Below are 23,583 nucleotides of genomic sequence, written 5' to 3'. Positions count from 1 at the left end.
GCTTCATTGGTGAAATGAGATCTCAAGAGACTACTGAAACTCCTTGACATTAATTAAAGCTGGCATACTATAACATGTGTCTTTAGAGAGTAGTTTTAATCAACAAAATGTCTGCAGACCACAAGGTCTATATTAAAATATAAGCAGAGGTTAATTCTCAGCTGGAATCTTCATTTTCATATACTTGAAGTTGGAAACACAGCCAAAGTGCTGTGTTTTTTTTCACAATTCCACTTTTCAGCATGGAATTAACTCCTACTTCTCTGCAGCTTGCTTGCTGACACATCTCCCCTACTCTAAACTACATACAGTATGTGCTATTTTGCCGTTTCACCCAAGCTTAATATACATTTTTATTCCATTCCTAGAACCGAGATCCAGTGTCATACCCTCTTTTGTTTCTAACGGAATGATTACAAAAGTATTTCCTCGGGATAAACCAGGTAAGAATGCGAAAAACATTTTGGTGAATTAAACTTGCTACATCTGTAGTGTGACATTTCTGAAAGTACACTTCATCTAAAAGGAAACCTTAGTCTTTAGATACAGGATTTCTCTAGGCAGTGTGTTGAAGGGCAAGAAAGTGAAGAGCACAGAGAGAGCTCAAAGGTAGCAGGAAACTTAAAAGCACACAGGCAGTATGGTACAGTCAGAGGTCTGCTTGGTAGTGATATTCCAGGGTCTGAAAGGATGACTTTAGAGCAAATCATTTACTCTTTAATGCAAAACATTTTTATGCATCAAAACTGATGCACTTTCCCATTTAAGGTGTTCAAAGTCAAGCTCACTGGAGCAGGTTTAAGTCTTTCCCTAGAAAGAGATTCTACCTTAAAGAGGGTTTTAAGCCTGAATGGTTGGGTGACCCACCAGCTGAAATGGCTGCATTTTGAGGGCTGCATCACGAGAAAAGTAGAACTCAATGGGAAAAGCAAGAAGCAGCTCTAATCCAATTGCGCAAAGGTAAAAATAACACATACTGTACACTGCCCCAATACTTTTAGTAAGTTTATCCCCAAAATGTAATGTGGAATTCTTTTGGATAGAAAATATGGAGAAGTCACATGTGCAAGTCCTGGCAGCATGGCACAGAAATGTCCATTGCAATTAATAATTAAAATAAATACTATTGTTTTCATGTATTATTAAATTACTTTAAATAAATCTATACTAAGAAATACTAAAAATAAAACGCATTTCAACACTGAATTAAATGTTTGCTGAACACCAAAAGGAACTTGTCGCTTTAGCAGACTCAAGCTATTATCATTTCTAGAAGGTGCACTGACATTTGATTCAACACAAGTGACAGGTAAATTCATGTCACTGGTGAGCATTTGACATCAAGGGAGTCTGCTCTGGATTTTTTAAACTACTAGAGTGAGATGACGAGATCATCAGCCGTTGAATTATTCAGCATCATTTGAAACCTCATTAAAATAAATTTTAAAAAAAATCATTCAAATGTTTACAGAGTAAGAATATTTCTGCCTGGCTTGATTTTAATTAAACTGACATTTGGATATTTTGAGAGCTATTGAAAGAGCAGAAAAGAAGGTAAAACAACCAATAAATCACTGTCACAAGTTAGAGCACTTCCTATCAATTAAATTATGTATCTAACACCTTTACACATGTTAAAAAAAAACCTTGTACAAAAGCTTTACTGCATTTGCATCAACTGAAACTGACACTGGATGGCAGCAGATATTAAGTTTCATTAGCGCTAGAGCCTTCTCTTTATAAGAAAGACCTACTGGAAATTTCCTTGTAAAAGACCCATTTTATAAAGAACTAATAGATATAATTGGAATGTATTTATCCTTCCTAATTAGTTCTTATAAAACTAATTTAGCCTCCCCACTTTTTGGATGGTAATGACAGCAGCATGCACCTGAAAGAAGTCTTGATTGGAACCTACTGTACAGTAGTGGAATCTCTCTGGGTTTGTGATTAAATAAGACAACCTTGGATAGAGAAAACTAAAAAAGCAGAATCTGTGCAAATGTGCAAAAGACGCCTTAGAAATAATACAGTTTTATGTTGTCTTGATTGTGGGGATGCTTTAGTAACAGTCTTGGTTTTAACAGTCTGACTTTGTTTCAATAAAAATAACTCTCAAACACATTTTCAGTTTTAGCACAATCTCTGGCAGTGTAGGTACTGTAAATTTCTTTTCTGTTTCCTTATTATTGCCTGGTGCACTGGCTAGTTTCATCATTCACCACAGCAATTATTTTGTCTGCATGCGTTTAGCAAGAGTAGGAAGTTATCATCTCATAAAAAGAACCAGCCTGACGAAAGCGGTGTCTTGTTTCTTTGCACACAAAAATGATGACTGCATTCCGCTTTTTCTTGGCTTGAAACAGTAGTCTGATTATGTGTTATGTTTGTGTGCTTTATTACGTAAAGGGAACCAGGGACTTCTTTACCCGGACAGTAACTGTTACATAGAGTACAGCGAACTGGTTTATAGTTTGTTATCCTAGAAATCACCATTCCACTAGAGGGCTCTACAGACCTGTTAAACTGCAACTTGAATACTCATGCTAAGTATGGATATGGTACAACTCTCCTGGTCTGGGCTTAAAGGTATTATCAGGGACTACAAACTTACTGTATGCTTTTGTGCTTATTTAAAAGAACCAAACCTTGATTATACGGTAAATGTATTTGATTTAGAGACGTGGCTCTGCCTATGAGACAAGTCCTACAACCATGTTGTCTGTAAATGATTAAAAAAAGTCTCAAAGCTCACTGTTGTTTGTCATGGAGTCAGAATTTATTTTCTCAACATTCATAGTGAAGTTCTTTATATGGGGAGTACTTTCACCTCAGGATAGCAGAACCTGATGTGTTGTATTACCACACTGTAATAATATAATAGAAGGCTGGATGCTGGTTTCATCGCAATCTGTAGAATACGGGACCAATTAATCTGTTCATTCCATTTTCTGTCACACAGTTCCTAGAGTTCAGCTGATATTCTTAAAAGGATTTTGGGGTAATCCCCTGAATAACAGAAAAATAATTCACATGAAACACGGCTTCAATCCACTTGAGTCTCTTTCATAAGTAACGTTCACCTAACATTTAGCTAGTCTAAGTAAAAATAACAACAGTGAGTTTAAATATGAGCATGAAGCTCAGTCTAATAAGATACATTTAATGCCTAGACAATTAATGTATGTCTTCAAGATCTTTGGATGGCATTCTTACAGACATTCTTAAAATCAGATTCTGCCTGTTCTGCTTTTTTTTTTTAAATTGTGGTATTAAGGTTAAAGGCACCCAAACATTTCTTTAAGAATATATTTACAGTATTCCTACTGGCCCCAAAATGAATTCTGATAGGTATAAATATGTGGGCTGATCAGTAAACTACTCAATTGGAGCAACAGAAAGCCAGTATAATAAATAACATACTGTAAGAAAGGTACTGTACCAAACAGGAGGTGGACATTTGACCCCTCTGGTATACATCATTGGTGAAAATAAACATTTAATTAAACTCAGCTAGATTTAAACGTGATTTTTGTAACACCAGCACTTTGGCCTCTCAGTTATAGGTAGCTTTTTTTCAGAATTGCTTCCCTTGAGAACTGTTATCATTTTTGTCTGCAGAGATGGAGCAGAACAGTAGTAACTGCTGTGTCTGAATTGGATTTTTATATTTCCTAGGCTGTCCCTGGGAAAGGCCGAAAGTAGTAAGTGTGGTGACAGAAGCTACGGTGACCACTGGGCTCCCTGTGTCAGTCATTCCGAAATTGAACACTTGTGTGATGGAGATGTGTAGGTTCTTCCAGCGATGCCTTTGTCGTGTGTATTCAAAGAGGCTGGAATTAAGGTGGTGTATCAAAATTAGATGTCACATGATAAGAATCTGTACACAATTGTGTTTGGTTAATGTAACCATGAAGATGTACAGTATTCAAGTATACAGTAGTCTTGCTGATGTGATAACAAATACTAGCACGTACCTGTTTCTACACAACAATGTTTAACATTACACATTCCATATTTCATATGTTCTGTAAGAACACTTTTTTTTAAACTTTTTTTAGATACTGTGCTGAATATTATTCCTGGTATGTGAAGCACAATTCTGAGATGTGCAGAAAGGTGAAAAGGATTGCCTTTTCTAAGAGTAAGTAGAGTTTGCCTTTTTTCCTTTTACTAGTGCAGTTACTGTATGTGTGGTGTCACCTATAACCTGAAATTCTTTTGTGGAGAACAAATTTCCCTCTCAGTAGAAATTACTTAGGGTGAAATACCAGTACAGTGTTGTATTATGATTAATCTATTATTAACCTTATGAAAATTGGTCCATATCTGCAAGAACAAGCTTGTTTCTGTGAAAATATATAAATGTGCTGCTGCAGTACAACTGAATACTCATCTCACTTTAAATACATGTCCAAAACCCTTTCAATCTGTCTTTAACCAATTTCTTAGCAGTGAAACTACTTACAGTTGCTAATGGCAACTCTTAACATCTGTTTTCATTGCTCTTCCTAATTTTCTTAGTCTCAGTGCTATACGATACTGTAAATTATGACTTCCCTGGCAATGGTGTTTGGTATTGGCTGACTAAAACTACCACAAATAGGGATTCAAATGTATTTGTTACAGATGGCAAATAAACTTTCACTCAGGCTTTAAAAATGCCCTATGATCAAGGAAAAGTGATGTACTGATACAGTACTTCAAATGAATCAATAAGTCAAGTCCCTGACTACTCTTGGCACTTTTCAAAGTTTTTTTCAAAGACTGTTATCTCTGGTGTCTGACCTCCCTGAAGTTCCCTCTTAACTCTCTGAAGCAATTTCTAACTTCTGCAACTGAACAGCTGTGAAATAGGACTGTTGGTGCGTATTAGTCTAACCACATTACTCAGGTGAGGTCTGCAATTCATTGGTGAAAGAAATGCATTCTCTCATACATGAAGCTCATGTAGTATGGTATGAAAGAAAAAAAATTAATTGATTGATTAATTGATTCTGATAAGAATAATAATTCTGATTATTAATTATTATTATTATTATTATTATTATTATTATTATTATTATTATTATTATTATTGTTGTTGTTATTATTATTATTGTTATTATTATTATTAAGATTATTATTCTGATAAGAATAATAATATAGGTTACATTACATTTTCATGTTTCATATTAATTTTGATGTATGATATTGAAATGAAATGGTCTAAGACTGTCACTAAAGTACCAGTTTAAGTACTAAATTGCTATCCTGACATTTTGGATGACATTTCAGTGACACAGTTGTTTTCACTTGTTTCTACTTTTAAATGCGATAAGGCTGAGTAAGCGATAAGCGATATCCGATTAGGCTCTAATAAGATAACATTGTTAGAAAGGCTTTTTTGGTGATTGTTTCATCTTCTGTGTTTGCTGGATGTAACTTTGTGATTTTAATTTGTTTATTATTTGGCAGTATTTTTATGTATTGTAACATGCTTTTAGGTGGATGCTTTTACAAAATCACATTTTTATCATTGAGCTCTCTTTTTTAAAACAGTGTTATACTCTTCTCTTTATTTTGTATGACTTGAAACAGAATTGGAGAAGTACAGTATATACTGTTGTATAATGTTTTTCATCGATTTCCCATGTGCTCTGAAATTGTGTTTCAAAGTTTATATCCCATTGCTAAATAATTCTTATCTTGGATCTGCATAAAACATCATCTTGCTTCAGGTCAGATTTCCACTTGCAGTGCAATGCATGCAGCCCAGAATATTTTTCTTCTGCCAGCATTCTTACTCATTTAAAATGCATTGACCTACAGCTGTTCTGTGGTACATATTTGACTTTTATTTATAGATGAAGTTGACTACAGTCTGCCTCTTTTTTGCCAACTATGGAACTCTTGCTGATACCTGAAAATGAAAAGAAATTTAATTCAAACGTCAAGATATTCCCAAAGTAACATCTGAATGTGATTTCTTTGCTTAATATTAAAGCTTTCTGAATTGGATTTCGAAGATAATAACATAAGGACAGTCTGTGGACTGGTAAAAGCAAAAATACACATTTTCTAGCATGCTGCAGAATGGACGTAACATGATTTTAGGCAAAATAAAACTTGACGGGGGTTTATGAATTTCCACTGCCAGAGATCCCAACTGTTCATGCCAGGTCTGTTTTATTCCGTGTCCCCCTGATCTGTGCAGCAGGGGAGCTGTAAATAGTTTTGAATTGTTAAAAACTATACCAGCATTAGATAAAAGCTTATCTAATGTGGGATGGCAAAGTAAAAGCAGAACAAAATGCAATATAATGAAATCCTGATGAAAGCACAGTAAAGCCTTTAAGAGGTATAATTAAGCATCATCTACCATTGCAATCATTGCAAACAAGTATAGAGACTGCAGTTGTTCCTTTTAAAATGTGAAATACTCATTGGTCAAGAACATGGAAACAGTATTGACCATTTAAGCAGAAGGCAGTAATTGAAATAAAATGTAAAGACCTATAAAAAGCGGACAGTCCTAATGCACCATCTCCGTTCCATGCCGCTGGTAATTACACAGTTCTGCACATCCTAAATTCAGCTTGCCAGGTTGTGAAACTAAAATGCTTCTGCAAAAAAAAAAATCTTATACTGTTAAATATTAAATATTAAAGTATTAAACTGTGGAAATGACAAATTGCATTTTAGTCCATTAACAGGTGTTTGTGATTTAATGTCAAAGGTACGCCCTGCTGTAAGCATGTTGATAAGTGAGTTGGTTTGGATGAGCTCATGTCAGTTTCAATTCTCAGCTGATTAGTATCAGATTCTACAATCAAATGGGAATAACAGCATTGTTTAAATATTGCCTTTAATACAGCCAGTAAAAGTGCAATCATCAAAAAAGGTGTGCTAGGTCATTGCAGATCATTCACGAATTAGACCGGCAGATAAAAATTAAACATCTATTGATGTGGAGTAATTATAATGACAGCTCTTCCAAGCAGGGCTCTGACTGAATCTGTCAGTATTCATAATGAAGCTTTATTACTGCGTATAACAGGATGAATTGTTTTGCTGCTTTTTTTTATGCATCTACTGATGTTCTCCTTAGTCGACAATATTCAGAGGATTTACCATAGAAAACATTTCTACGGAGAGAATGTTAATCATGTTGATGCTGGATAAGATTTTAACAGTCAAGAATTTGATTGAGGTGTCCCTGTAATTTCATTGTTTGGGCACAGTTTAGGAATACCATGCTTTATTTTTAATAAATAATACTGGAAATACAGGGACATCTATTGTAAACCATTTGTCTTTTGTTTATACCAAAGTTGCATAATTTTAAATCGACAGCTGCGAAAATGCACTAGAGATTTATTGGAATATTGGAATATCCTCTAATATGCAAGGCTTGTGGTCATCTTAAAAATCTACATGCAGAATCTAATATTTCAATCTGAAATACTTTGATACATCCTACAATATGATGCCTCAGTGGACAGCATATTTTATGCAGAAGACTGAGTGGTCCTTGTCCTTTTGTGTATTGTGATTTGTATCTATTTTCTTAATAAGAAAACAAAAATTGTATCTTTTATATAGACTTCAGATTATTTCAGTCACTAAACAGAAACATATTATAGCAATATGTATACAATGCACAGATCCAAAATTAATCTAAAGTATCCTGTTTATTTTTTTCAGCTTTAAAACAAAAGTGTCTGGCAAAGATGTGCACAACCAAGTAACACAATCAAGAATCAGTGCCTCGTGTGTGGCCCGTCTTTGAAGTGTATGATGAAGTGCTTTTGTCTGATGGTCTGTGGATATGCTTTATATTGTGTGCCTCACATAAGCACATTGTCTTTGCTACTATCTACATGTCCCAACAACATTTAAAAGATGTTATGCAAATCATTTTTTTCCTAGGGTGTTTGTTAAATGTTCTATCTTCAATTTTTATTCAATATTTTGGATATAATTTTTTTCAGAAAGGTTCAAAAGTATTCAATCCACATGAATGCCATTTGTATTGATATTTTATCCAGATCAGCATGTAATTATTGATGCAGAAATAAAATGTCTTCCATGCACTGGGTGGTGGAGAGAGTTTTCTATGTTTATAGGACAATAGTTGTACACTATAGAAGTACTACATACTGCACATGATGATACAAACACATTACACATACTGTGTGTGCTCTATTTTACCATTATCTGCAATTAAATTGAATAAACTTTTCTTACAATAATTTGCTTTCACTATGATGTACTTGATTAAACACTGTACGGTAATAATACCAGATTTGTTTTATAAACAAGTGGTAGTTTAATAAAGGACGTTCTGTTACAGAAAAAAAGGTACAATATTAAAGTAAGCAAGACTGCTGACAGCTGACAGCGCCAAGGTCATAAACAGAACTAACAAAAGGATGAATGGTAACTCAAAAGCCCAGAGATACCAACATATTAATCATCCTGAGAAGCGATCATAATATTTAGCAAAAATATTTGTTTTTGAGTTGCTTAAAACAAGCACATTGAAACCATTTGGACTTTTATAGATTTCCCACTTCCAATAAACCTTTTGAACTGGAACATTTTGATGCTTTGAAATTCTTACGTTCTCCAATTTAAACAGGTTTTATTTGTAAATAGATTACATTTTATATTAGTTCTAAAACCAAATGTAAACATTTGAAACGAATTAGTATTTCGTTTTACAATGACTGGACAGGATGGGGATAGAATTTGTAGGTATATTTGAGTTCAACGTGAGAACCTTAAATAGGTATATAAGAAACAAAAAGGATTATTATCCAACAAAAGCATTTGTTCTTTGTATTAACAGTACTTTCCTGATGACCTCAATTCATTGATGGTATATCATCTAAGAACACAAATTGATTAGACCGATTAGAAGATAAGATGAGGCCACGGGGGTTAAAATAGAGGTCACAGTTAGACCTCTGTCAAGAATATCAGTTTCACAACTCTTTTGTTACTGCATTTCTCCACACAGAAACTCATTTTCAACTTAATAAAAGGACTGTTAGTCTTTCCTGGAATAATCGACAATGTCAAGAGTGTCTTCTCATTGCGAACAGGTAGTTAATTGAAGCAGCAGTGCGTATACCCAAGGCCAATTCCAAGAGGCTTTGAATATGAATGGCCTTCTGCATCTATTGCAGCATTGTTGACATACCATAGTTCAGCTACAGGGAAGCAAGCTTTTGAATATTGATACCTTCTGGCATCTATTTCAGTATTGTTGACTCTGTTAATAGGATCTGCACGAACTGTTGCCTCTTCGGTTCTTTAATTACATACCTTTTTTATTGGGTCACATGGCTTTTGAGCCCACCCTAGATGTTATAAAAGTGTGGGTTTAAGATGGGATATATTTGACCCTGTTACCAGCTGCAATTGCGTCTGAACTTAAAGGTAAGCTTGTCTTCATGTACTTTAGAACATTTTGGACCTTAATTCAAATGCAAAGCTGAACAGTTTTTGTTAAAATCTGTTGTTTTAAAAATGAGCATAGTGACTTGGCTACTGAACTGAAAGTTTGCCTTTCCTTATTTTATGAATTCAGAACAGACCTATGTTGTTGTTTCTCATTTCTATGGAGAGCTGAAAGAAACTCGAAAAACTCATATAGTTTAATCCAACGGAATCAGAAGATAACAGATGGCACATTGCATGCTGATCTCCAGAAATGACAGGAGTGCAAAACCCTTTTCACACTTAGCGTGTTGTACCAAGCTGTGGGCATCCCAGTCCTTGCAGATACCATCACATCGCCTTCATGCCAGACATAAAAGTGTACAAGAAAAGCAAGGAAAGACTGAATCAGCTTTGTTGGAACACCTTAGAAAATTAAACAATTTTATGAAAACAGTATTAATTTTAATTGTGATCATATATCTCTCACGTTAAAGTTCCACGTGCAGGTCTAACAATGTTCAGCTCTGCAAAAGTATCTTGAGACCATTAAAAATGAACGCACTTCAGAAGTTAATTTTAATTGATCTGAAAATAGATACATCACATATGTGAAGCATTAGACATGTTTATGTGAGGGTATGGCATATAAATAGATACTTGAAATGATTATGCTGAGACACCAATCTTCTCAGTAATGTTTGTGTTAGCCTTCCCAGGGGAATTAAAAATCTAGTTCATCCACCATATAGAGAGTAGCAGGCTGTTGATTGTATATTGTGTAGGATGTTACACCCCCCAGACATCTCTGTCTGAAATCCCCAAAAAACACAAATTAAGCAGTAGATTTGCAACTTGAATATAATTAATTATAGATTGAATTTATCTCCGAGCTGTCTTCAAGACATTTTCTTTGACGAAGGACTTACTCTCTTTTCTTGTAGACATGTTTATACAACTCTAAATGTATCTAGTTTTTACTATTAGTGAGCTTTTATTATTATTTGTTATATACTGTATACAGTAGGTGTACTATAGTACACCTTCAATGGGTTATACATTAGTGTTTCAGATCAAATGCAAAGATTACATGGCTGCTTTCCCCCAAAATGTACATACTGTATGGTACAAAGAAAGTGAATTCCAGAATAGGAGCTACTCACAAAATGAAAACTAAACCACATCACAACACACAGGAGGATAAAGAAAAGAGATGCAATTGTTTTGTCTGATTGGGGTTACCAAGGTGGAGTAGCTGTTAAGGCTCTGGATCACAGGATCATTACTCACAGTCCTGGCTCAAACAAATGGATACTCTTCAGCTTGTCATTTTATGTGACCTTTTGTCATCTATTAGCCTATCAGGTTAGATAAGGCATTAAACATTAACTTTGGGTTTCATCTCCCAGAAAGAAACCAGAACATACAGTACCTTTTCTGTTCTCTGACAGCCATCAGAAAAAGCTGTTGATGAGAGAAATGACCTCAAGGTTCTATGCCAGAGTAAATTAATAAAATATTTTATTTGGCATTATCTTAATGAGGAACAATATTTTTAAAACTTTATGTTTGAAGCTGCAATTGACAAATACATGAATAGCAAAGCACTATTCTTTTGTGTTGGAAGGTGACGTTTTTTTTTCCGTACAATGAAGTAATGATGATGACAACTCTAAACGAACGTTTACAAATTTCAATGGTATTGAAATGTTCATCTATAGGTAGTCTGCAGCAGTGAGTTTAAGTTAATTTGACATAAAGTGAAATTTAAAAAGTAGGGAGTAAAGCAATAGGATTATGAATAAGGGAAAACATGCATTGAGATTCAGCCAGGAATTGAACCCTGTGCAACTTTTTTCTTAAGTAAAACGTTTAGGAGCAAAGTCACATTATATTGTAATGGCTGGTTGGAAAAACAGCATTTGGTATATAGACAGAGACACTGCAGACAGAAAATCATTTGTTTCAGGATGTTTCTCAGAAAGCTACTTTTTCAACTGTTTAGAAAGTAATGTGTCAGTTGAAGAAGATGTAAAAGGACATTTATCCAAAATGTTCTAACAGTGATTTTTTAAATCATTTTATCCTTGTGTAGAAACAGAAACTTGCCTTTCTTTTTGTCATTTATTTGTACTACAGTATACACTGCAGTTCAACCTAGTCCAAATCTTTACATGTCACAGGCAGTATTTTGTAAATAATGAAATGTGTCCCTCAGACATATTTATCAAGCCATCTTGAGTGTAATAACAATGACTGTTGATATTGCAACAAAGTTTACACTGAGGTTTATACAGTACCTCTTTTCTAAGAGGTTTTTAAGAGACTTGAAAGCATAACATTTGAATCCTCCTTATTTATCAACATCAAAGATAAAAAAAAGCATACTGACATGACTAATTCAATATAAACTATATCCGTGTAAGGCACTGGTTATACTTGCAATGTCTTAATTATGATGTTTTTTTCTGTGTTGATATTTGATATTTTTATTGCTTCTAGAAAAATGAATTTAACACTGTTGATAACTTTGTCAGTTGCCCTTCAATACGGTAAGTTCTCAGAATTTATTTATTTTCCAATCTAATTAATTTACATTTTTCTTTTATAATATACTTGCTCTTTTATACTAATCTTATTTTGTACAGTATATATCACTTTTCACAGTACATAATCTTAAGACACTGTACAATAAAATAGTTAAACAAAAGTGACAGCTACTGTATATGCAGTTTAAAACAATGAATGAAATAAAACCATTTTACTGGATCCACACATGTGAATACAATATTTGTAGTAAAATAAATAACTATTATTTTCAAGTAAATATATACACATATATATGAGGGAATATTGGTTCTTTATCCAGGCCTATAAAACTAATATTTTCCTCTACTTCCTTTTTCAGTTTCTGCAAGCAATTCCTCTTCACATCCCGAAGTAGAAATTTTGCAGACTGCACAATCACTAATTGGTAAGAACACATTTTAAAATTATGCTTTGATATGAGAGTATCCTGCAGAGGTTTGTATAATGTTCAATAATTTGACATTAACTCATGGCTATAAAAATAAAAATGTCTATAACAAAATAATTCTTTGAGTTACATCTCACAACTTTCAAATGAAAATGAGATAGTGTAACACAATCTGTTATTTCACATTTCTTTGAAACAGACCTCATCCTGTATATCTGAATCCCTCTAAATTAAAAAGGTTATGCAGTATACTGACCATACCATCTGAGATATTTAATCCTAAAGCAAAGAATAAGCCTGGAGACTCCCACATGAATTCTGAATTAACAAAGTAACAATATCAAAATATCCTTCAAACTTTTAAAAACAGGTTCATGGGCAGTTTGACTGATTTTAGTAGGAATATCAGTCCTATCCCATGCTTCAAGGTGAGGAAGATAAGATAGCAACATTAGCACTTTGTAGTTCAGGTGGGTAGCTGCGTCAGCATGCGTAGGCTGCAAAGGAACAAGTAATAGGTTTATTCTATGCTGAAAAAAAGAAGAAAGAGAACACAACGTTTCGGCCGTGGAGCCTTCTTCAGGTGTGAGAGAGACAGGGCAGTAGGCAAAGGTAAAGTAGCGGGAGAACAAAGGTTGGGATCCCTCCTGAAGAAGGCTCCACGGCCGAAACGTTGTGTTCTCTTTCTTCTTTTTTTCAGCATGGAATAAACCTATTACTTGTTCCTTAGCACTTTGTAGACTGATCTCAGAAGCACAGCAAATGTATGACCTGGAATATCACCCAGGTGGGGCAGATCTTCAGTGAAGGATGATCTTGCAGAACTTTACATAAACCAAAATATACAATGAATACATGAGAGAGAGAGTGAAGAAAGTGAACAGGGCAGGATTAATATGTAATCATGAAAGGCAACAATTTAAAACATTTTTCTATAAATACTCTGAACCATTGTACAGATAACGTACATCCAAAAATATCCAAAATGCTTAAGTTAATCAATTAAGCAAATAATTATATAGGAATATATAATAATAAAAGATGAATGAAACACTTTGACTGGATCCTGTTTTTTTTATTAAAACATTCAAGAAAAGCAATACAATTAACTGCAATAGAAGACGATGATAGAATACTTTTTATAAATTTAAACAAAATGCCAATAATTGATGGAAAGGAAAGACAAGCGTATTATAGGAATGAAAAATATCTCTACCCATTGTAACTAAAGAAACAAAAGTGTTATTCACAGGCTGTTAAAAGAAGTCTTCCATCAGTCACCTATGGTGGAGGTAATATTTATTGACAGGAAAAATTGGTAATATACTTTAGCACTCATCCATAAAAAAACAAGTAATTACAGACCAATAAGTCTTCTGTTAGATTTTAAATTATGGAAACAATAATTACATTTAAATTAGCGGCACATCTGTATAAAAAGAGGATCCTGATAGATATTCGATTTAGATGAGGTACTGTAGGTCTTGCTTAAAGTAATGTTTGAAGAAAAGCAATGGATAAAAACAGAAAATCTATCCATCCACTTTCCAGCCACTTTATTCAATACAGGATCATGGGGAAGGAAGGAACAGGCTAAAGGCAGGATTCACTCTGGATGGGACACCATTCCATTATAGGCCACACACAGAGATAAACACACACACGTTCACACTTTGCCAATTTTCCCAGAAGCCAATCAATCCAACCAGTGTGTCTTTGGACTGTAGGAAAAACAGAGTGCTGGGAGGAAAAAAAAAACAGAACATAGGATTTAGATAATTTAGATGCTCTGAAGGCTCAGTGCTCCTCATAAAATATTAATTCTGAAATTGCAGCAGTAGAAATTCAAGGAAATGCATGCTTTTGAATTGAGAAATGGACAAGGGATAGAAAGCTGTAAGGATAATGGTTGAATGCTTGTTGCTATTGGAGACCTAAAGCAAACTTTACATCTAAGTAAAAACAAATTATAGATATAAAATGGGAAACGAAAAAATAGGAAACAGAAAGTTTCAAGAAGATACTCATGAAAAAGACCTACAGTAAGTGTTTATGCTAAAGATGAGTTCATTTACATAATATAGACAATGTGGCAAGCAACCAAGGAGGCCAAACAGAATATCTAGTTAACAAAGAAAGAAAGAAAAGAAAAAGGCTAAGGAGGACCTGATTAATGTATTCAAAAGCCTCAAAGACATTGACAAAGTCAACACAAATTGCTTTCCTCAGAACGGACAGTGTAACACAAGTGAGAAGGACAAACAAAACTCAGGGAAGCTAAGGGGGAGCACATTTAAAACTGAGAGCAGCAGATACTTACAGTATTCATGCCAAGGTTTGTAAGAGTCTAACAAACTACTGTACTCAGGCGTACTTTTGAAGGCACATACCACCCCTTCTCCCAAGAAATGACTGGAAGAACTCCATTGATCAATTAACTACTAAAATCCAAAACATCTAGATGGGCCAAACTGCCCTATCTCTTATATTCTTACATCCTAAGCACAGCAATACGATAAAATACATTTGTTCTAATGTTATGAACATGATGAGGACAGGCTGCACTACTATGATATAAGACAGCCATGTCTCCCTCCCCAGAAAACATTTTCTTAGAATGATTACCAATGTGAATTTCTCCTGAGTCAATGCTTGTGGCTTAAAATGGGCCTTTGTATCTGTCCTTCTTCCCAAAGACTGCCTCGGTGTCCGCTTCACCTGGCTTCAGATGCTGCTCGACAACTTCCCGGCCCTTTTTAATTTCATGCAGAAACTGAAGTGCACGACGAAGCTGTGCCCCAGTGATTTGGAAGATTATGGCTGTTCATGTAGATACGAAGAGGAAGACAGGCCTATTGATGACATAGACAGGTGAGATTAACATGAGAAGACAGTCGGGGCTCATGGTACAGTACATGTTTGGAAATTACAGGTTTGATTTTGTGTTAAGAATGTACCACGGGCCCTGTACCGCAGTCGTATATAAATATATATATATATAAAAGGGTTACAGTATATTCTATAAAAGATACACAGTTAATGTCAGCTTAGTGAAATATACTGTATACTGTAAGTAACTGCATTCAGGATTTCCTAAAAATGCATCTTAACAGACTATTGGAAATGACTGGATCCCAAATAAATGTAAGTGGATTTTATTGTTTGTATGAGACCGGTTTACATTAATTTATGAACATTATTTTAATATTGTTTAATAAAGAGTACATTTCTGAGCTATATCATTGAACCCACTGCAACATGATTTTTTTGCATGTAATCAGAATAAGATTTAATTTGATTTCCATTGATATAATTGGCACAGAATGTTCTGAACTGCTCTTGTTTACATACCTAACAGCATGTTATCACTCATTTTCACTTTGGCTGCTGTTTTTCTTATTCCAAAGCTGTTGCTCTCAGCACCGTAGGTGTTACAAAGCAGCAGCTGAAAAGGACTGTAAACTACAGCCTGGAAGAATTTTACTAAACACCACCTGCCCAGCTGGAAACATCACTTGTGGTAAATAAAAGTTTTAGTTTTGTGGTTTAGGAAGTACAACGCAATTAAGTGTTAATTAACGCCAGCAGCTACAGTATATAACCTTGCAACTCACAACTGGCAACCCACTGAAGCTCAGCAGGAGTGAGCCTGGTCAATACCTGGATGGGAGACCTCCTGGAAAAAACTAAGGTTATTGCTGAAAGAGCTGTTAATGGCCCCAATAGGGGTGCTTACCCTGCAGTCTGTGAGGGTCCTAATGCCCCAGTATAGTGATGAGGACACTAAACTGTAAAAAGGCGTTGTCCTTTGGATGTAACGTAAAACTGGGGTCCTAACTGTCCATGGTCATTAAAAATCCCAGGGCATTTCTCGAAAAGAGTAGGGTTATTACCCTGGTGTCCTGGCCAAATTCTCTCCTGGCCTTTATCAATCATGGTCTCCTAATAGTCCCTATCTACTGTATGAATTGGCTTCATCACTCTGTTCACCTCCACACTGATAACTGGTGTGTGGTGAGCGTTCTGGTGCACTATGGCTGCTGTACCATCATCCAGGTGGGTGTTGCGCATTGGTGGTGGTGGAGGGGATCCCCATTACCCGTAAAACTCTTTGAGTGGAGTGTCCAGTAAAGCGCTACAGTATAGAAGTGTAAGGAATTATTATTATAAGTGATCCTAAGGACAGAAGTGTTTAAGCCAATAATATTCTCTACTTCTTTAAAAAATAGTTTTAATCCTACAAAATCTTAGTATGTTCAGCAACTGTAAGCATGAAATCAGGCTATGTGTCATACTGTATATCACTATAATTCATTATACAAGATCATTTATAGACATATTCAAACCCATAAGGTTATCTGAATAAATCTGCTTCTACTGATGAAAAGTACAAATAATAACAGTTCTTACTTCTCTTCTTTTTATGTACAATTGGTCTGATACAGCAGCCTCTAGACTTAATCATGGCTCTTGCAAACCAGCAAATTGTACAACATAGACATACTGTACATGTATTAAAGTTGTGCTACATCTAAAATTCAAGCCAGAAATGGACAGATGTTTTTTTCTTTCTTCTGCTTTGAAACAGATGCCTCTGATTTCTGTGAGGAATTCTTCTGCCTCTGTGACAAAGCTGTCATTGAATGCATAGCTCACTCACAATACAATTCCTCACTGAGACACTTGGACAGCTCCTCTTGTCCAGTGACATCAACAGGTAACTTTAAAGGTGTTTTTGAAGGCCAAGATCTTATGAAAGCATATACTACTAATTTATTTAAAGTGAACAATTGTATAAAACTAATCTTATGCTGTACTTCAAATGTGCGGCTTATTAAAGCTGAATAAAAAACTAACTCCTGGGGATTTTGTAGTTTGAAACCCCAGCAGGAAAGGATTTTGGCTTCATACAAGAGACTTGAACGGGCCATGGCGTTATGAACTGAAACCATAAGTAAATTAATAACTCATTTGATGTTATCAGGAATCTAGCATTCTGTGTGTTTCAGAATTTCCTGATACCATTGCTGTAACCATTGTGGCCCTAACTGAAGCTGGTAGGAAATGCTATTTCACTCTCTTTGAATTGTGGGGGACTGTTCTATTCTTTTTTGTGTTTACTATATTTATCCTGTCTTGAGGTCTACCTTTTCTCCTATGACCCATCTCCATGAAGGCTGCCATAATAATGACCTCACTTGGAATGGTCCTGTCACTGATAAATATTGATGTTTTAGTATGGCTGACTTAATGATGAATTCGTTTAACCTGAGTTAACTATTAGTACTGTACCACTTCTTTGATCATCTGTACCTTCTGCAATGCTTACTTGCTTCAAGGCCCGGTTGACAACTGTCATAACATTCAGAAAATACTCATTGTTCTCTGCAGAATATAGTAGGAAGTGTAAAAATATAGCTAATCTACACTAGTTAAAGCTGTGATAATATTTTACTATTTAAACTCTTTCATTGGCAGTTCCAGAGACTGGTGATACAGAACCAACTGATATTTCCATAGAGGTGACAGAGCCTGGGAAAAACGTAACCATGCAATCACCAGCTGTTTCTTTGGAGTTGAGCACAGAGAGTAAGATCTGCCTGATAACAAAATTACTGTAATTATTAGGTATAGCGGTAAATCACTTTAACTGTCTAAATGTTTCAACGCGATTATACAGTAACAATCTGGAATGTTCGCACGGAACAGAAGAGTTGTAACACACTGGTAATGGGATATGAATTATGGTATGCTTTAAATATATGCTAAATTTATTTTCTGTATTTTATAGTGCAGTATTTTTTTTACATAGTACATGCAGAAAGATAACTCTGTGTCTATAGGACAGTGGCATTCAAATAATATCCAGGGAAACATTAACAGAAGAAACTAAAAACTAGGCTACTACTGTAGGTCATTATTTCTAACTAGGATTTTGGGAACAAACAACGTGCAGCAGGTTTCTGTTAGAGGCTAGATTTAGTTTTCTGTATGTACAAATCATTATACAGTATGTCATGTGTTAATATTGTGGGTTTCTCACAGTTCATGAACCAACTATAACAAGTAAAGAGCCTTCTGCAAAACCAACATTTACTCCAACAACACCACCAAGTCCGATCTCCATGCAAACTGCGAAGGGCAGTAGTAAACTTACAACAAAGGAAATGGACAGTTCACAGGAATCTGAAACAGAAGGTAATGTAATTGATGAAAAAACAATAGCTATTTAATAGCAATTAACTAAATTAATTTAAAATCAAAAGGGGGAAAACTGTAGCCACTGCATACAAACAGTCATTCAAATTATATAATGTTAAACCTGTTTTAAACATGTTTTGATACTATGTTTAAAATAAAACTATGTTTTGTTACCTTATGAAACATACAGTTTAATGAAAACATTTTTATTGCTCAAATTTGGGATTTTTTCAATATTATAATGTTCATTGCTGTCCAAATGTAAAAAAAAAACATGCTTTTTTGGTCTATGAATAAGTCTAACAAGTACATTTCTTAAATTACTATTAATATGGTGTATTACTAATTTTAGACGCATACTGTCAGTGAATGTAACATTTTACTACATGGAACTTAACATTGATTAATCACTTCTTAGGGTTGGATTCGCCCATGTCAAAAGCTGTACCATTTTTTACCTCATTTCTGGAAGCAGCAGGCCTAATTGATTTACCACTGGAGCCTGACATTGAAGGTGAAAACTTATGTTCTCAGCTTCTGTGTTTGCTTGCTTCTGCATTAAAACTACATTCCTTGTGCTCAGTGATCCTCAGTTCAACTCCTTAAGGGCCAAGGTCCAGCAGATTTTATAGTGCTTCTTAAATATCTTTCCAATTCAGAAGTGGCAAGAAGGGGGTAAACTGGTTTAGTAAAGGAGACATTTAATGACTTTAGATAATTCAGTGCCAAAGTGGAAAGAGGCATAGAGATTCATTTTCTATGGGGCTTTGCTTCATTTGCAAAACAATCTTATCAGGACAGATTTAAAGGAACTAATATTGGTGTTTTAAAATACGCTATCACTATCAGCCTCATTGTTAACATAGATTCTAGACATGTAAATAATAGCAGATAGAATGACCTCTTCTATTCCTGAAGAGAAGAATTTGATATGTTTCTACTTGACAAAGTCTCATTTTTTGTTACTTCTGTTCATGTAAATTTGGGGTATATTGCATGTCTGGTATTGATACTTGTACTTCTTAAGCAGTTTCAGACAATTCAAGGAATTAGCACAGTATTTCTATTTTTTCTATTTCACAGAGTAAAAGAAATGTTAAGTCTTAAATTTCATGGAGTTTGACCATACACAAGAAAGAAACAGAAAATACAAGCATTTCTCGTTATTTTTCTCTTTCATTTAATGAACAGCGTGGGGGGGTAAAGGCAAATGTTGTACCAGTCAAAGGTTGGGGAATAAAAAAATGTCACTCACTTTCTTTCATTTCTGGAACAGTATTCAATTTTGTTTCTTCAATTAAATGAGCCAACATTACAGTATATTATAGCATCATGTTCTGCATTCTGTTGATTTAAGAAATCACCACAATATCATTACATTTCAATTTCTTTCTTCCCAGAATGCGGCGGTCACTCCTTTAACCAGTATAGCTCCAGTGGCAGGATTCGCCAGGAGATGCCCATTCTGGGTGAGATCCTCCATTGCCTGACTGGGCGGTGTCCACATGAGTATGAGATGTATGGCTGTTATTGTGGACAGGAAGGAAGAGGTCGACCCATGGATGAACTTGACAGGTAAAAGGTGCCAATGATAAAGACTTTAGTTCATACAGTGTATCTCTAGTTTAGAAGAGCTGAAACAGGGACAGGACTCCCTTATACTCAGAAAAACCAAACACTGCAGTACGCATGTAGGCCAGGTGGAGATTGAGTCTCGGTTTCTGTGGCTTCTATGCCTCAGGAGGGTTTATTATGTTCATGTTGTGAAATATCATGAGTGGAAATGTACAACTCTGGAATAGAAACATGAGATTAAAATGAAAGAATAATGGAGGTATGTTTTATGATTGCCTGAAACCTGTAAAATCCTAACCTGTAAAATCAAACCAAATTTGACATGTTAGAAGGTAAACATCTTAGGGTCCTAGGGCTATGTTCTGTGCCTTCTAGTGGTAGGAATATAAAGGTGGATTATTGCACAGCCACTGTCATTTTTAAAGTTTGGCAACAAAAAAACTGTTCTATAGTACGACTTAAACGGGTTATAAAATTTCTCTTCATCTTGACTTTTCCTTTCTTTGATGAAGGTTGTGCAAAGAGTTGAGCTTTAATGAATAGAAAGAAAATATACTCATATCAAACTTAATTGATTTGAAATTAAAAGGTTTATTCAGTCAAATCCATTGAAGTAAACATTTTTAATTTCTCTCTTTATAAGGTAACTGAAGAACTACAGTATACTGTGTGCTAGTCATAAAAATATCTGTTATACTGTAATACTCCAATAATCCCCATTTTATTACATGCTACCTATGAAAATGTACTGTATGACTTCATGTTTTCATAACGCACATCTGATAAAAAAAACCCATTAAGTACCATTAAGATGAACACATCATAAGTTTTATTATTGTAATGTCATTTGCTTAGACATTATACCAAATGTTCTGAAAAACAGTCAAATTCAACACATCTAATACACAAATTCTGTGTCATACTTAAACTACATTCTTTTAATTTAACTTTATACTCCATGCATGTACAGTACACATGCCAGCAGTGGGTCAAAGCATTGAGAAAGAGAACTAGTGTACTGTACCCTTCCTGTAATTGTAGGTGCTGCTTCTTTCACCAGTGTTGTCTGGAACAAATCAGGATGTTTGGCTGTCGGGCAGAACGCAAGCTTAACATCCAAGTCAGCTGTGACAATGGGCAACCTGCATGTAAGCATTTAGAGTGCTAAGAATTTATCACAGACGTTTAGCTATGTTGGTGGTGAAAATGACGTGCTGTATGTGTTACGCAAACACTAACCCTTTATGAAACTCCTATTTTGTAGTCTGGAATCTCCAATTGTTTTCATTTTCATTACTTTCCCACTCCCATATTTTATACTGCCTGCATAATCTAAGAGCCCTTGAAAGCACTGACGGAATGAGGACAGTGCATACTTTCTTCCAAAAGATGGAGAATCAGCATTGGGTGCAAAAGTGACACTATAAATTAACAGGTGCTACAACAGGTACTACAAATTAACAGAGGTCACTGCTACAAAGCAAAGACAACGACTCTGTTGGATTTTATTCCTCCCAGATGTTTGCCACCACTCGTTGGATGAACTAATGACAGCCCAGACTCACTCCAGTAAGGAATGGATACTTCACCTTCTCCAAATGAGACATTTTTCTTATAGAGTCTCTTGGCACAACATGGCACAACACAAGCTGTGCCAGGCATAATTACAGTGTTCTACCAGGCAGAAGGCCAATCTGCTACTAAAAATGTTGATAATTTCTGCTCCTTTTGGCTGTACACACAACATCTGTTCTTGACAGAATATGATGTGTGGAACAGCAATTTTCACGCTGACGTGATAGTTTTGATACACTGTTCATACAAAAATAAAATCTCGTCTTTCATTGTCTTCTCCTAGGTGCCGGTGCCAACATGTGTGACAAGCTCCAGTGCATGTGTGACAAAGCCAGTGCAGAGTGCATGGCGGGGGCCCATTTCAACGAAACGGTGGCCGTCTTGCACAAGCAGAGATGCCGTGGCATGAGAGCACCCTGCAGGCGCCGGCCACTGGGGAGTCGGCCCTTGGCCCCAAAGTCAGACGACTCCAGCGAGGAAGTACTGCAGGACAGTGGCGGACGCCAGCCAGCACTGGGAATGTGGAGGCAGTCTAGCTCGCGCCTTGTGAGGCCTCTAAATGTTGGCACCACACCTGCAGCCCAGACCACACGGATGACCACAGAGGTGGGCCAGGGAGTGGAGGAACCCGAAGAGCAGACTGACGAACATGTCCAGGCTGAGCTGGAAAAACAAACCACAGCAGCTGCTTGAAATTCTAAACAGAATGGCCACTTTAAGCCCCTTTTATAGGCCACCGTAGTGTAGTAACAATCATACCACACCTTGTGGTAAACAACCTGTCAACGGATTCAAGTAAAGCAAAACAGTAGTTTTTTTTTAGAAATGCTGCCCTAATTTTATATATATATATAAATTTAGTATATGTTTCCAGGAAATGTAAATCTAATCATTAAATGTAACTTTAAAGTTTTAATGTAGTAATTATGAAAAAAATAATGATATATTCCTGTAGATCATAAACATAATTGTGCTGGACAAGAAAATGACTTAAGGAAAACTGTTCAGGGATACCTTCACTCAGCACAGAGCTCGTCAATGAACATCTTTAGCAAACACAGAAAACCGCAGCTGACACTGCTAAATCCTTCTTCATCAAAGACTTGTGCATTTGAAAGTGGGAATTCTGAATCAAATCATTTTTTAATTTTGGTAAATTCCCATTTGAACCTATACCGTCTGCTTGTGGTAGACATTTGATACACGAGCAGGTGCCCTAAACCTCCAGAATGAATATCAAGGGCATGCTTTCCCATAAGAAAAACGGTGAGCTGGAGGAATCGGATGAACAAGATGTACCTTACACTACTAGGAACAAGAGAACCCGCTCAGCCAACACATTACTCAGTACAGGTTCTCTTGCAAGGTTGTCCTTCTCATGTGTGAGCAACAAAGAGGAGCTTGTTTGCTTTTGTGTAGCTACAGCATTAAAAAGAATAGCTTACCAAAAGAGTTACACAATTTTTCTATGCTTAGGAAAAGAAGGGTTTGTTGAAACCTCTTGATGCCAATAGAAATATACTGACAGAACGAGAAAATAAATCATCTGGCCATTGATTAATACAGTGCACCCCAGTTTACATACTGTAAGTGGCACTACTCAAAAGTTTTAAAAAACAGGATTTTGGGGTACAGAAGAATTTTTGTTTTTGTTTTTGTTTTGCATATACTGTTTATAAAGGTGTAGTGAAAATATGAATTAGCAGTACCAATTTATTGAACAAACTACTTTTACATACTATACAGTACCTACTGACAGACCAAACTCAGAAAATTGTTCTATTTTTTTCCCCACATAACAGCCCGTTGCTCCAAAATCAGTACACACG

General features: G+C 35.5%; 2 protein-coding genes across 3 annotated transcripts; both read left to right on the top strand.

The window, feature by feature from the left end:
* Nucleotides 1-372: 372 nt before the first annotated feature.
* Nucleotides 373-8,148, top strand: hhla1 (HHLA1 neighbor of OC90). The gene is made up of 4 exons (XM_088644432.1): nt 373-443; nt 3,679-3,844; nt 4,062-4,144; nt 7,687-8,148. Exons 1-4 carry the CDS (start codon nt 410-412, stop codon nt 7,728-7,730), a joined length of 327 nt encoding a protein of 108 aa, XP_088500558.1. The 5' UTR covers nt 373-409; the 3' UTR covers nt 7,731-8,148.
* Nucleotides 8,149-9,365: 1,217 nt separating this feature from the next.
* On the top strand, nt 9,366-23,452 carry oc90 (otoconin 90). Of its 2 annotated transcripts, XM_088643928.1 has the most exons (13): nt 9,366-9,426; nt 11,929-11,978; nt 12,335-12,400; nt 15,100-15,274; nt 15,811-15,923; nt 16,992-17,120; nt 17,413-17,460; nt 17,882-17,992; nt 18,449-18,601; nt 19,023-19,118; nt 20,005-20,179; nt 21,221-21,327; nt 22,038-23,452. In XM_088643928.1, exons 2-13 carry the CDS (start codon nt 11,933-11,935, stop codon nt 22,445-22,447), a joined length of 1,629 nt encoding a protein of 542 aa, XP_088500054.1. In that variant the 5' UTR covers nt 9,366-9,426; nt 11,929-11,932; the 3' UTR covers nt 22,448-23,452. The 2 variants fall into 2 exon arrangements, with proteins under 2 accessions (XP_088500054.1, XP_088500056.1); XM_088643930.1 differs by lacking the exon at nt 17,413-17,460.
* Nucleotides 23,453-23,583: the final 131 nt, after the last annotated feature.

Source organism: Lepisosteus platostomus, chromosome 8 (assembly GCF_059453375.1).
Source record: "Lepisosteus platostomus isolate fLepPlt1 chromosome 8, fLepPlt1.hap1, whole genome shotgun sequence".
NCBI classification, from domain to species: domain Eukaryota; kingdom Metazoa; phylum Chordata; class Actinopteri; order Semionotiformes; family Lepisosteidae; genus Lepisosteus; species Lepisosteus platostomus.
Note: the sequence above shows the minus strand (reverse complement) of the source record. Positions and strands in the feature narration are given on the sequence as shown.

Bases quoted from the DNA above. Each gene is read 5' to 3' on its own strand.
- hhla1 (XM_088644432.1), top strand. From the start codon at position 410: ATGATTACAAAAGTATTTCCTCGGGATAAACCAG. The intron at 3,845-4,061 runs GTGGTGTATCAA...AACTTTTTTTAG, and splicing joins TCAAAGAGGCTGGAATTAAG to ATACTGTGCTGAATATTATT. The intron at 4,145-7,686 runs GTAAGTAGAGTT...TATTTTTTTCAG, and splicing joins AAGGATTGCCTTTTCTAAGA to CTTTAAAACAAAAGTGTCTG.
- oc90 (XM_088643928.1), top strand. From the start codon at position 11,933: ATGAATTTAACACTGTTGATAACTTTGTCAGTTGCCCTTCAATACG. The intron at 17,461-17,881 runs GTAGGAAATGCT...TTTCATTGGCAG, and splicing joins TGTGGCCCTAACTGAAGCTG to TTCCAGAGACTGGTGATACA. The intron at 18,602-19,022 runs GTAATGTAATTG...ATCACTTCTTAG, and splicing joins ACAGGAATCTGAAACAGAAG to GGTTGGATTCGCCCATGTCA.